Genomic DNA, 14,970 nt, shown 5'->3' on the forward strand with positions numbered 1-14,970 from the left:
TCGGCTCTCTTACGACCGATATTTAAAGGCAACTACACACGTGTTAAGATAAACACAATGGCATTCCAGTGTTCGATCAGAGCACTACAATCATGATAACCTCTTAGTGATAATATTCAATAGATTATAACCTGCTTCATTCATAGTAAATATATTTCAACACCACAAGATTATCAAGAAATATAAAGTTCGTCTGTAATTCCCTTTTGTAAATCAATTAAAATAAATAGAAATAATAAAGACATGTGTTAATTATTGATCAGTGCATTCACCCTTTACTTGCCCGGCAACCCCACACAACATCTAGTGGGTTTTATTGTTCTAAGTTAATTATTGCACGTTTGGCTGACTAGTCAAATTGTGGGATTATTTTCCGAACAAGCCAGTGTTACGTTTTTCATGTGTGGCCAATCGCGTGGAGTTGGTTCAAAGGATGGAATCGCAGTGGTCAATGTCTTGAGAATGTGAGCTTGTATGGTGACAATGGAATTCGAATTGATTGATCGGAGAATGAGTGATACAACGCTTTGTATTTTAGCTTACTAAGCTTCCCTAATTCCTGAATATAAATAGTGGAATGTTTTCTTGTAATATTGAGTTGTTTAATGAGTCTTACGTTGAAAAATGTTAGCTCTGAACCTGTGTCAATTAGAAGACGAACTTGTAGGGTAGTAGAGTTTGACAGTAATTCGGCCGTGGCTGAGGCTAGTAATGTGGTGGTATGCACTGGTGATGTCTTAGACAGTTCTTAAAACATAGTGCTTGTTTTCCTACTAGATTCTGTCTCTCTACAGTTGACATGTTCATGGATTGTGAACATGGAAGGATTGAGTGTGCGTGGATGTAGCATTCATATATGTTGAGCTTGTGGCTTTGTGCGGGAAGGTTGGGCTGGGATTGTTCATTGATACTTGATAAATCCTTGAGGTCCTTTTGATATGGTATTGTGGTCGCTCAATGCTTCTGGATACTCGTCCCATGTCTTTGAGTTAAACCTTTAGCGGACTTATTTCCTTTAGTGTCCTCATACGATATGTCAGGAAGTTTAAAAATTGTTCAAGGCACGGATATGAGGTGATCGAGCCGTCTTGAGAGTAGATATACTGAGATGTCATCCGCGAGTTCTTCTATGACTGTCAAGTCAATACCCTGAGCTTCTTCATTGCTTCCTCGATAATGTTGATGAACTTTTCCAACCCTGACTGTTTTCTTCTTATTCATTTTGAATGTATGAACACTTGACTGAGATAAGATTGGATAATTAGACTTCATTGTCGTATCGGTATGTTAGTCCAAAGCCGGAGCGAGGGAGTCATTTGTTAATGGGAATCCAGAGATTAATTGTACCGCTGGACCTTGAATTGAGGTGCGTAGGTGATGCATTTTCTTAACGTTGCTGGACTCATTGTTGTCTAGAACCAATGCCTTGAAGAAATCATGAAATTTCTTCCTTGATTTCCTGAAAATGTTGGAAGATTAACGATTGGAAGTTAAACATCTTGTGTCTGTGCCTTGGTTGGCGCGAATTCCTTCAAACTAGATTCTTTATTGAGGGATTGATGATGTTTAATGATGGCCTATCGGGCCATGTTGTATTGTATGCGTTCCTCCTCATAGGCTTTTTTCGCAAAATATTTATGCTTAGTGACAGCTGATAGAGCAGATGGTCAGTTTGCGTCAAAGTGTGCATGATTCTTGATGAAGGCTTTATGTAATTCCTCAACTTGTGAAATTTATCATTAAGTCCATTTGGTGATATGCTGCATTGTGATGACTCACATTCCACAATCAGATTGTTTATTAATGAGATACGAGACAATTGAGTCTCTGCCTTTCTTTCATATTCAGTAGGTAGAGGTGTTGGTGAAGCATTCTTGAGTGTGGATATTTTGGGACTCTTTCTTCCTTTCACGATATTCTTGGTTACCATGTTATTATTAAGTTGCACTGCAGAAAAGTGGGAGGTCCTAGATCTCGAAAAACTTCTTGTGGTGATGCTCTTGATGCCGAGTTACTATACCACGAAGTGGGAGGTCGTAAATCTCCTGGTGCTGCTTAGTGTAGTAGCATGTATTGCTCAATATGCAGTGATTGATAATGTAACTGTTAATTTTTATAAGTTACATGTGTACACAGCACTAGTGAGATGCACTACTTTCCACTAGATCCGGCTCGAAGGAACAGATGTTCGAAAGTGATGTTATTTGCTGACTCGAACTGCCAGTGTTTCCATAACTTTAATAATTTGCCGTCCGCTCTAGCAGATGCTTAGGTGGGAGTCAAGTGGAAGGGTTATAGAAATCTGTAGTATGTGTAAAATTTGTTAACATATGGTTTCTTAACAGTTACATTTATAATAAGCAGGATTGACTTGTTATAGAAGAGTGTAAAACTCTGACTTGTCTCAATGATGAGGTTGCTCCTTGATGGTGACGATGTCGTGGCCTCTGTTACTGTTGTAGGGATTAGCAGAGATATGCTCACATTGCTATGTAGAATGTCTGGCCTTGATGTGTAAATATGAACACATGCCTATGAAGGACGTGTGGCTTCAGATATATACAATGTCGGTGGCTTTGGTCTCTGCTAATGTTTTAAGGATTAGTAATATGCTGACATTCCTGTCTATGATGTGTGGCCTTGAAGTGTATGTATGCACATCGCTGGAAACTGTGCTTATTGTGGCAGGGTAGATTCTCGTCACGCAGTCAGTACCCTTGACTGCTTATAAGTGTAACACACTTGGCAATTAAAATGTGTATCCCTTGGGATGGCAGCACAGTTTTCTCTTAATGCAGTCAGCACCTTTCACTGCTTGTACGTGTGGCACGCTTGGTAATTATACTTGTGTCACCCTGAATGGCTTCATTGCATTAGAATAATTGTGTGACTGGTATGTGTCCGAAAACACTAGCTGAATAACGTAATGGCTAATAATTGTTGACCGACTGATTCACAATGAGCGACTGATCACAGCGTGCTGCCCTAAAGTATCAACGCCGCAGCTCGTTTAGTTGGCAATACAGCATCGCCGTTGCCGTACGGGGATCCTACTTGAGGCACAGGAGAAAAATCTAGAAGTTTCGAGAATTCTAAGAAAAGAACAAAGTTTAAGAAATTTGGAGAATTCCAGACGATGTTATTACTCGAAGACCATTTAAACATTGCAGGCTACTTTAATCCAAAACATAACAAGTTCACGAAAATTCTCGTCCCAAGTGTTTATAGAAACCTGAGAACTGAGAGACTAGCTATGCCGATAACCAACGGTCTTAGAAATTGCTTCAAACCCAAACAGTATTGATAATTTTAGGATTTAACTTATATAATTTCTGTCAAAAATAAAATATCACTTATATGGCATAAATTTGAGAAAATAAATTCAGAATAAGACTTGACATTTTAAAATGTTCACTTATATCTTTTTAAATGATGTGCTAGATCCTTAAAATTACATTGGTATTTACATATATTTTATATTAGTATAATTTATTTTAAATATTCGATTAGATTTTTATTAACTTCAGAATAATTATTACAATCAAAACAAATCTTTATTATTTAGTGTATAATTCTTTCTCCAAAATTGTCTTTATAAAGTAATTTATCAAAAGTAATTTATGAACGATTAAATTTTTAACTAATACTTATTATAATTTTACAATAGCACATACTATAGAAGAATAAGATTTTTAAATTTACAAGGAAAATAAAACTTTTAATCAAAAGTCATTTTTAAATATTAGTAGATCGAAATGAAAATGTTAAATTTAACTTTTATCACAAATAAACTAGCTCAATATTGATGCTGTCAAATTTTATTGATTAAGAAATTTTTAATTTTAAAATTGACATAGAATATTATTCATTAGTTTCACATAGTTTGTATGCATGTAACTTTATATTTGAATTTGTATTTCTTTCTCTGTTTTGAGCAGTGATAAATCTGACTATAACTGCATCAATGAATTCTGTATTTTGAATATCGTTCTGTTTCTACTACTTCATGCTATAGTTTTTTTATTTCACTTTCGATGAATTTTCATGCATTTTTCATTTTTCTTTTACATACAATTTGATTTTTTATATTGGATATTTTAATGTATATTTAGACAATAGTTATCCTACCTAAGAATTTCTTTTACCTAATATTTAATCGTGTGAAAAATGTAATGAAGTTTTTAAATATTGTTTAATACGCAATCATATTTCTTAAATTAGATTAAATATAAGTATCATCTGCATAATAAATGTGCTTTTACTACTTATATAAACATTATTCTAAAATATAAATGGTGATTAAATACCGCACATTAGCATTTTTATTGTTAATTTTATAATTATATAAAACATATTTTATATTGATTTACATTTTATTCCAAAGCTACAAGGTATTTAAAAGTTAAACTTTAAAGTTAAGGAAATAATATTACTTACTGAATATGCTTTTGGTCAAAATTATAAATTACTTTTCATACCAAATTTTTAATTAAATTCTGCAAAAAATTAACAAAATGAGATTAGAGGAAAAACAAATATATTTAATATTAAGGTTTTGTTTACGATTCAATGAAACAAATTGTATGCAAACAAATCAATCAAAGAATTTCAAAAAGACAAAAAGTATTTAAATGAAATAATAATAAATTAAATAAAAGAACGTGATTAAAATTGAACTTCGATTTCGTAAAGTATATGCCATTATAGATTCTTCTTATCTGTCTATACTATACAAAATCAATTTAGCTAATTAAAGTCTCCTTATATCAACTACATAGAGAAAAAAGATGTGAGTAAATGTAAGAAAACGAGTGTACAGAGGTTTAGGTAAAATAAAAGCTCGTTCAAAGTACTTCAGTTGCTTTAAAAAATAGTTGCCACTGCATCGTGTATGTTGAAAATTTTGCTTTTTTGTATGAATTCTGTATCACGTATTATTATATCCATATATAGTAAATTGGATGATTCAGTCTGTAGCATCCGATCTATTTCATATATTTACACAATAATGTGTTTCGAACTACTGAATGTTTTGTATTCCAGTAAATGCGTACAGTAAGCGAAAGTAGTCAAGATTGTGATAGAATAAAATACACTTATAGACAAATGAAATATTAATTTATAACATAATTGATATGTTTTTCAAAAACTATACTTTTCAATTAATTCGTGAACAAATTTATATTAAATGGTAGATATTACTGTCATTAATTATTAAATTTTATATATTTATAGTAATATTTTTCTCAATCCAATTTTTTATGTAATCAACAAAATAAAAAATCTTGAACTGGATTTAAGTTCTGGTTAATATGAAATTATATTATATTATATATTTTTTATTAGTTTATATTATAATAATTATATTATATATATTGAATAGATAAATTTAGCATTATAAACTTATCAATCTTTTAATGAATTTTCCATAAATTTTCAATGAATTTATAGACAATTAACAGTTTTTTGTTATTTTATACTAATATATCATAATTTTATTTAATTTTCTATTTATTGACATTTATTAAATATATCGGGAAATCCATAAAAAGAAATGTAAGTAATATCAAATATAATACTATAGCATTTAGTGGTATGTTTCATTAATGACTTTTGAAATATTATAAGGATACGATTGTATTTAGATTAATTTCATAAAGTAAGCTGAGGAATTGAAAAAAAATTATAAATAACTTTTATTGTTTTAAAATGTGATACACTTTTAACATTTCAATTAAAATTTAAAATAAAAATACATATTTTGATATGATTCATATTACGTGGGTAAAAATCTATTTATCAATCATAGGGAACTAATTATTTAATAGTTACAGATATAATTATGTATTTCAATAAATAATAATTCTTTATATTATAGTAAGTCTCTGATCTCGAAATTAAGAATACAATTATATTTAGTAAATATTTTAATTAAATAAATTATTGGATATTTATTAGAATCTGCTTTTTTGTAATTTAGTATAATCAATCTTTATTATATATTATATAATAAATATATATTAATGAAAACAAAAGTGGGAATTTCTAGTACTCACATACACACACATACACACGCGCACGCACGCACACACACATACATACACACACACATATATTTATAGCAATATTTTTTGCTTAATTTTTTACTATTAATATGACAGCTTAATTATATATAATCAAAACATATTATAACTATTCAATTCATTTTAATTTAAAAACATTTTGTACATAAACTTTCCTATATTTGCAAAATCCAATACCCTATTTGACATACCGGTACCTCTACCTATATTCATTTGGGCAGTGCGTGAGTAAACATGCGCTTGATATTTAATTATCTTGCATTTAATAATCCCATCGAATATATTTGCATATAAAAAAGTAGACCCACACGTCCCGTTATATCAGTGATACTACGAACCGCAAAGGAACTAATTCGTGCTCTCACTTCCCTTTGCGTACTGAGAAGCGCAAAATGATGTCAAAAAGCAGCAAACCGATATTGGCTCACGTTTTGAAAAGAAACTCCAGTCAGCAATTTTCGTGTATCTGCGTATATTTATGTAGATATGTCAAGAGACTTCTGAAGTAAGTCAAAGTATCCGAGACTGTAAGTACAATACAGCTTGCACGAACGTGTGAAATACTATGATCGTGGCTAGAGGAGTAAATTTAAATCCCATTTCATCGACTAGCTAGAACTTGGTTGTTCTTCCATTCTCTCTAGCACTCCTGTCACTATTTCTCATTTTTCTTGTTCGTATATTTTATAAAACTACAAAGTTTGTGACACATAATAATTACGTACATTTTCTCGCTTTTCTAAGCTACACACTCGGAAATGAAGGGGAAATTCCTTTTGATTACGAAAAGTACACGTTAATTCTCCTAAATTTTATCACTGCACTCAGTGGAATATTTTCTTGGACGAGAAGATGATATAAAGTAGTCCTTTTTCTGATGAATGAAGATAAAGGTATTATAATAAAGAATTATAATGTATTTATTATACAATGACTTCTCATCAGTAGCAATCATTTAGCCCCTTCTTTTTTATTTTAAGAATAAGGCGAAGCTTTTCAGTATTTAAAACATATAGTGTTGAGTATTATTAAAAAAGAATGAATCTATTAAAGCAGGAAAAATTTGACAATTCGTTTCAGTTAATCATAAAATTGTTGAAAAGTTATGCGAGTAGATAATAATTAATAAATACGACAAAAAAATTTTAACTTGTAATTAAACCTAAACATATTTATTAATTTCTTACAGGGACAATTTTTTAATATTATATTAGTACTATCGATTTAATTTTGAATATGTAATACGATAAATATATTGATTGTTAAGAAATTGCTTATTTTATAATGACTTTCTTTTTTAATTTTGACCTTCAAAATCTATATTTATTAATTAATGAATGAAATTCATTATTTATTAATAAAATACAATATTATTTTTTTCATTTATATAATGTATAAGTTAAAAAAAAATTTTGTTATATATAATATTTATTTATTAAATATTATTAAAATATTAACAGTTCTACATTATTTATATGATGTTATTAATGAGCTTATATTAAGCTTATTTAAAAATATATAAACGTATTTAAATAAAGATAAGTATTTAAATAAATATATTTAAATAACGTATTTAAATAAATTTTAATAAATATATAGTATTATTTTAAATTCTTAAATATTGTTCATTTATATCTATATTATATTTTATGTGTTCGATTGTACAGCTTTTACCATAACAATTTTATCTTCATATTTGCGTTAGTGTTTTGTTTTCATTATTATTAAATCTAAACTCATATTACGTTCATTCCCTATGAATATACTTAGTTTGTTGTATTATTAAATATAATAATGATATAATCTGTAATATAATATTTTGCAAATTAAACTAGCTAGGGTAGTTTACTAAATACAATAGGAAAAATAAAGAAAAAATTAAAAATGCTAAAGATTGATAAAATAATAATCAAATAGTATTTTTACAAATATAAAGAATAATGTTCTTAATAGTTGTCAAATGTATTGATTCTTGGATGCATGAATTATCGACATACGTTAAAGTCTCTAAAGAATAGGATTTCTGTTGCTTTCTCACCAGAGATAAAAAAAATAAAAGATATTTCTTCAATTATAGAATAGAAGATAGAAAGAGAGATGAAAATAGAGGGAAAATGGATGAATTAAATGGAATTAAGAAGACTACAAACGTATACTAACAATATTTATTTTTTCCTGATATTTTTTACAAAGTTAATATTCTTCAATAAGTACACACTTCATTTTCCTTGCAGATGAGTAATAAAATGCAATGCAAGATAAAAAATCAATTATCGTGTGCTGCAATAGTACGTACTTTACAATTAAAGAAATGTATAAAAATAAAAGACATAATTATACCCGACCGAATATTTTAACAAGGCATACTTTCGTTTGGAATAAATATTATATAAGATGAAAGAGAGAGAGAGAGAATTGACTTGAAGAAAATTAATGTTTGTAGGATATGGTGACAAGTTTCACTTTCGTTATACAATTAAGCGAGAAAAGGATAAAGAAAAGGAGAGTGAGAGAAGGTGTTATCTGTGTGAAGAGTGAGAAAGATATACAATAGCAAACGAGTACGCGAAAGAAAATAATGATCAATTTGGAATTTAGTTAAGCCAGCGTCCAAACAGCCTCGTTCATTGTAATTGGAAGAAAAGTGAGTGGTTGCACAGAATACCTATCAGGACAATAAAATTAATCACAAAACCAATACAATAAAATAACCACTCACAAAAATATAAAATTGATCAAATAATAATTTAATGACAATTTTAAAGTCTTTTCCTATAATAAATGTATCCAAAGAGAAGAATCAATAGTAATTATCTCATAAGAATGCATTTTTCAAAATTAAAACAAACATGGAGATAACCATGTGCTGAATGGATTGTTATTCTTTTTACAGCATTCGACAACGGTTATTATTATTCTTACATATTTTACACTTATTAAATATACAGGAACAGACTAAGATATGGACACGTGTTATTTTCAGAGCCATCAGGATGAGAAGCAAAACTTTCATTCGGTCCAAACCATATCAATATAGTCCCTTTACCTAATAATACCTTGCCGATTCTTTTTCATGTACCTATACTCACTGTAACAATGTCACACTATCATTACATATATGGTAATTATAAAATTATTAAATTTTCTGAATATTTTAATAATATTACTTAGTAACTCATTGTTTTATCTTATTTCTCGAAATTAAATTATTGAAACAATACAAATATTGTTCTGAATTATATTCAAATAAAAATTTGCACGAAAATATATTGAAAAATGATCACAAAATGATACCTTAATTTATTAAATAAAATATTTAATGAATTAATTTAGGAGAAAATATATTTACAATGAATCCCCGAATAAACCATGACTGATTTAGCAGATCACTTGTTTTTAATAAAAACATATTCAGACTTAATATTTGTACAAATAAAACTAAAGTGATATTCAAAATTCAATAAAAATAAAACTCAATATACAAAAATTTATTATTCAAAATATAGGACTAATATATCATAAATCTGGCTAATTTATATTGTATTATTTATATTGCTCTAAAAATAAAAAAAATGATTGAAAAAATCATATTAAACTGAAGCATAAATGACTCCCATACAAAACATTGATTTCGGAATCGGTTAATTGACTGAAAATAAATAAAAATAGTTGAATTACTTTGAAATATATCTTGTATAAACTTTAATAGATAATATGAAACTATATTTATGTATATTTAATTTAAGTTTTTAAATTGTAATTGGAATGACAGTCTTAATCACTTCGATTTAAATGTACTAATGATGATTTCTCAAAGAGATTAAAAGTTTAGAGAAGAGTTTATTTATTTAAAAATACTATTTTAAAGTTGATGCTTTTCAAGTTTAATCACAATATTACGCTGTGAAATATACGCAATCATATGATATAAAACTCGATTTAATATAATATTTAATCTTTATCTATGTATTAGAAGATTTGTCTATCGGTAAATTTTTAAGCTTCTTAAAATATGGCCGAAGTTATATTATTAGATTAGAAATATCCTACATTTAATTTAAAAAATAATTGCTAAACATTTTCTACATAAATTAAATCAGTGTATTACAAAATTTAATGGAGTTAATTAATAATATTAATAAAGAATAAAACGAATTATATAATGTCTGTTAATTGAATTCATTAAAGAGGAATTCTGTTTTTAATGATACCTTTTTCTTAGTACTAAGTTTTTAACGCAATTCACATATATTTTTTTCAATAAATTAAATAGTAACTAAATAGCAAATTTGCCTTGTTAAACAAACTAATTTCATATTTGACCAACAGATACAAATAAAATTAATTGTAAATTAAAATCAAAATAAGTCTAATAAGTCAAATCAATTTATGAAAAACATTTACTACTACATTAATATACTATAACTAATATATTATACAATTATTAATATAATAACAATTAGAAAATTAAAGCAAAAACTTATTTGAAATTTCAATTATGTAATGGTAGTCATGCAAATCCATACTCTACCTGTGTGTGCGTGCGTACACGCATCTAAGCATAAGTGGAGGTGTGTTTTATTATTTTCTTTTAGCTTAATTCGTTAAATTGAAAAATATATTTACTTATAAAATATATACATATAAAATATAATTAAAACATATTAATATGTAGAAAAATCGAAATTAATGCATTCATATTAATTCAAAATTATTTTTAGTGTACTATGTAATTTGATTTAATTATCATTATTAATAATTTCAATTTTAATTAGAATTATCATATTTACGAAATTATTCTTCTTCATTTTAAATGAATAATGGTAGTAACCAGAATCCACAAACCGTTGGGTAGGCAGAAGTTACTAGCATTATTTCATGTTATATTGCAAAATGGAATTGAAAATTCCTACCAAGGGCTTTATTCTTTATACAAAGATATATGTTTTCTATTTCTATATTAAATATATATCGTTATATTTAAATATATATATTTTTCTTTTTTATAGAGATTTAGGAACAAGAATATTGCCGAGGTTTCCGTATTAAAATATTGCAAATATAAATTATAGAAGTACAATATAAATAATTATAAATAAATACATAAAAGAATGTTGAACTTATGAATATTTATTATTGTACGGAATAATTTTTTAAGAATTTTATAATAAAGTTAATTCAACGATATCTTATATACAATATATATAAAACATTAATAATTAACAATTTTAAATTGTTAATAATATTATGATAAAACCTAATATATTTAATGTATGAATATATCGATTTATAAATAAAATAAATAAATATTTATAAATAAACTATCGAAGGGAAATTGCTGAATATCGAAATCTTATTTATCTATACTTTTTTTCTATATATAATTCACCTTTAAACTATAAAAAAAGAAGTATTTGAAAATAAATATTTTTAATATGGAAGATTATATTCTAAAATCTATTATAGAAGAAGTATAAGCGAAAAATGATTATAAAATAGTTAAAAATAAAAATGATTAAATTACAATAAAAAATTTGTGCATAATAGTTTTTTCACATTCAAATAAATGAAAGAGATCTGACTAATTACAGAATAAAAAAATGTGGATAAAAAGTAATTTTAAATATACGTGTTTAAATAATCGAAATGATAAGGTGCTCAATCTTCAAATTCATCCACATAATTCTAGCCATGAATTTTATCATTACAGTGACAATGAGTGAGGCACAAGCAGTGGCTGGAAATATTGCGCAACTACCATGCGATGTAGAACCTCCAGTACCTAGTGATAAAGTGCATCTCGTCATCTGGTACAAAGAACCAACTGACTCACCTATTTATAGGTATTTACATATTTACTAGTTATTGGTTAATTTCCGAATTTTAAATTATTTTTCGATTTTTTATTGTATTATTGACGAATTGTATCAATCTAATATGAAAATTTTATGATTTAAGAAAAATTTTATTAAATAATTGATTGTGCCCATTCAGTAGTGATGAGTTAATGTTCAATTTTCAAGTAATATATGTTACTAATGATAAATAAATATAGAATTTATTAATATTTATCAAAAATATATAATTTATTTTCATTACACTTTATAATTATTAAAATTTGTATAATTTTAGAAAATAAGTAGTCTTCAAGTGTTTATTTATATATAACGTTATTGGTTTAAAATAAAATTAGATTCATAATATTATAACAATATGATATTTATTCAGATAATACTTAAGAAATATTTACTGTATTGAAACTTTATTATAATATAAATTTTCCGTATTACAAATGCTGTATTAATACTAAATTTAGCTTTAATTATATAGAATTAATTACTAATTATAAAAATTTACTAATACAATAGTTTCTTATCTAATAAAATAATAATGAATATAAAGTATTAAAAATTCAATTAAATTTGCAATGACATAGCTTTAAATGTTCATTTTAAATAATCATTTTTATTATCAATAATTTTAAAATAAAGAAATTTTACACTTTTATGACAATGTCTTATATTTATTGTCTTATTTATTTAAAATAGAAAAATCTAATGAATCAACACATATTTAAGTATTTGCAAACCTTTTTGTATGTAATTACAGTACTAAGGAAAACTCTAAAAAAATTGAATTAGTCCAGAATTTTGTAATTTTCAATTATCTAAATAAATTTAAAATCATATACTTTCTTTAAAATACAATTTCATGCTCTCACATTTAAAATGAGTTATAGATACAGAATTATATAATTAATTAGAATTTAATTTATGATATTAATGCTATAGTGAATTATTATTTTTATAATATTTACTTTCTACGCATACGATTCTCATTCTAATTTTATGTACATATCAATAAATCAGGAAAAACTCAGATTGCATAATTAATATATTATATAAAATTATTTATGAAATATTATAATTATTGTAAATATTACCAGTCAGATATTTATTAAACTAACTAAAATGAAATATTAACGTATTTGAAAGTAACAAATCATTGTATTGTACAAGGAAATCTTCTAACTTGTAATTAATATTTAACAAATACTTTAATTTTTAATATTTATGTTTTACATATACTTTATGTACTTACTTTTATCAAACGTAATATTTTCTAAACAAATTAAATATCTTAAAATATGACTAAGTTCATAAATAAAATATTATCTAATTATTGCTTCAATTATACTGTGATTCATTCTTTAGTAGAAGCTTAATAAAATTAATATCATAAGTAATAAAAGAAATTAATCATATTTTGAATTTTCTTCAACAAGTTTCTTTATATTGTAAATTTAATAGAATATAAACGTATTACAATGAGTTTCTTACTATTTATATGCCATAACATTATTCAAATAATAAATTGATAATTACTAAAAAAAACGTGTAATACATACATATTTATATTTTTAATATAACATTTGCATAATTCAATTTGTATAATATTGTAAATGTCGAATAAATATGATTATTAAAATAATTGTATCAATAAATTACACAGAAAGGAAATTCAACCTCATCTTTATGTTTAACGAGAAAAATCTGTTAAAATTGTTTACGCGTTGCGTTTTATTCATAACTGTAGATTAATATAATACTCGATCATTCCTATTCATATTTTTCATTTCAATAATTATTTATATTGAAACTTCTATACAAATTATTTGGTTATAATTTATAATATTGACGGTATTTATTATTAGTAAAAAATTTAATATTTTATTAAATACTGGACCCTTCACATTAGATATCTGATAGAAAGCCTATTAAATATTTATTTTATATATTTTCTCTGTTAAATTATATTAGATTAACATAATTTTCATTACTATTCAAAACAGTTTTGAATAATATTAAATAATAATTAAAATCAAAATAATCAAAAAATAATTAAAATCAATAATCAACTCGTTTTAAAGAACGAAGCAAATTTTAAATGTAAAGAAGCACAGACAACATATACTTAAAATATATATTTAATATGGAAATGTTATTAAATAAATTTGTCAGTAGATACATTTGATTACATTTTTCATTTTCTTATTTCAATCGGCTTACACGAAATTATAATTATTCTTTTTTTAATAACCTATTTTCTAAATATATTAGTGTAAAACTATGCAATATTATATTATAATAACACTTTATGATAGTTTAAATTAATCATAACCATATAACTAAGTTCTGCGACAGCTACAAACTTGTACGATCTCTTTGAATCCAGTGACCTACAGAATGGAGGTTCACCGGTTATGCAATTACTCTTAAACTTATTTTATCTCTCGCTTTATTTAAAATTATTCAATATTTAATTTACTGTTGATAATTATTATTTATCAAAATTTACATAAAAATTTTACATATTAAGAAAATATTATACAAAAAATATAAAAGAATGGCTGTTTTATAAATATCCTTACATAATATGATATTAATTAGTTATAATACAAGAGATAGAATATCTGTTCGGGATTGAAGCAGTCCCATGAATTTCAAACAAAAGAATGGTCATATACGCAGTCCGGCGTACCGCATGTGCGCCTAGACTGACCGCGCGTGCAGCAAGGCTGGCCACCACGTGCGCCTAGGCTGATCCGCACGTACGGACCGAGGCGGGTACTCGAGCAAAATGTTTACAAACAAAACTCGGCAAGTCCGAGCAAGTTTACGATTTGAAATATTATTTACTGCCAGCACTCACAAAAAAGGGACGCCTTCGAAACTTCTAGAAGCTTCGTTTTCTCACGCCAAAGGAAAATTTCTGGAAGGGACGCGCATCGACACTGTTGCCGGCGCTGAAGACGCCGCATGCACATTTAAGCGCAACGCGCCATGAGGCGACGCTCATTCGTAAAATCACTTCGCTCTCCATCAAG

General features: G+C 26.4%; 1 protein-coding gene across 1 annotated transcript in view; it reads left to right on the forward strand.

Annotated features, from left to right (window-relative positions):
* The window catches only part of LOC105360898 (protein turtle homolog A), a 194,765-nt gene that overhangs the window by 137,223 nt on the left and 42,572 nt on the right, over positions 1-14,970 (forward strand). The window contains exon 2 of the mRNA XM_011497912.1: positions 11,794-11,926. Coding sequence (XP_011496214.1) covers positions 11,794-11,926 — 133 coding nt within the window. The remainder of the gene's footprint in view (positions 1-11,793; positions 11,927-14,970) is intronic.

This window comes from Ceratosolen solmsi, unplaced genomic scaffold (genome assembly GCF_000503995.2).
Source record: "Ceratosolen solmsi marchali unplaced genomic scaffold, CerSol_1.0 scaffold14, whole genome shotgun sequence".
Classification (NCBI taxonomy): Eukaryota; Metazoa; Arthropoda; class Insecta; order Hymenoptera; family Agaonidae; genus Ceratosolen; species Ceratosolen solmsi.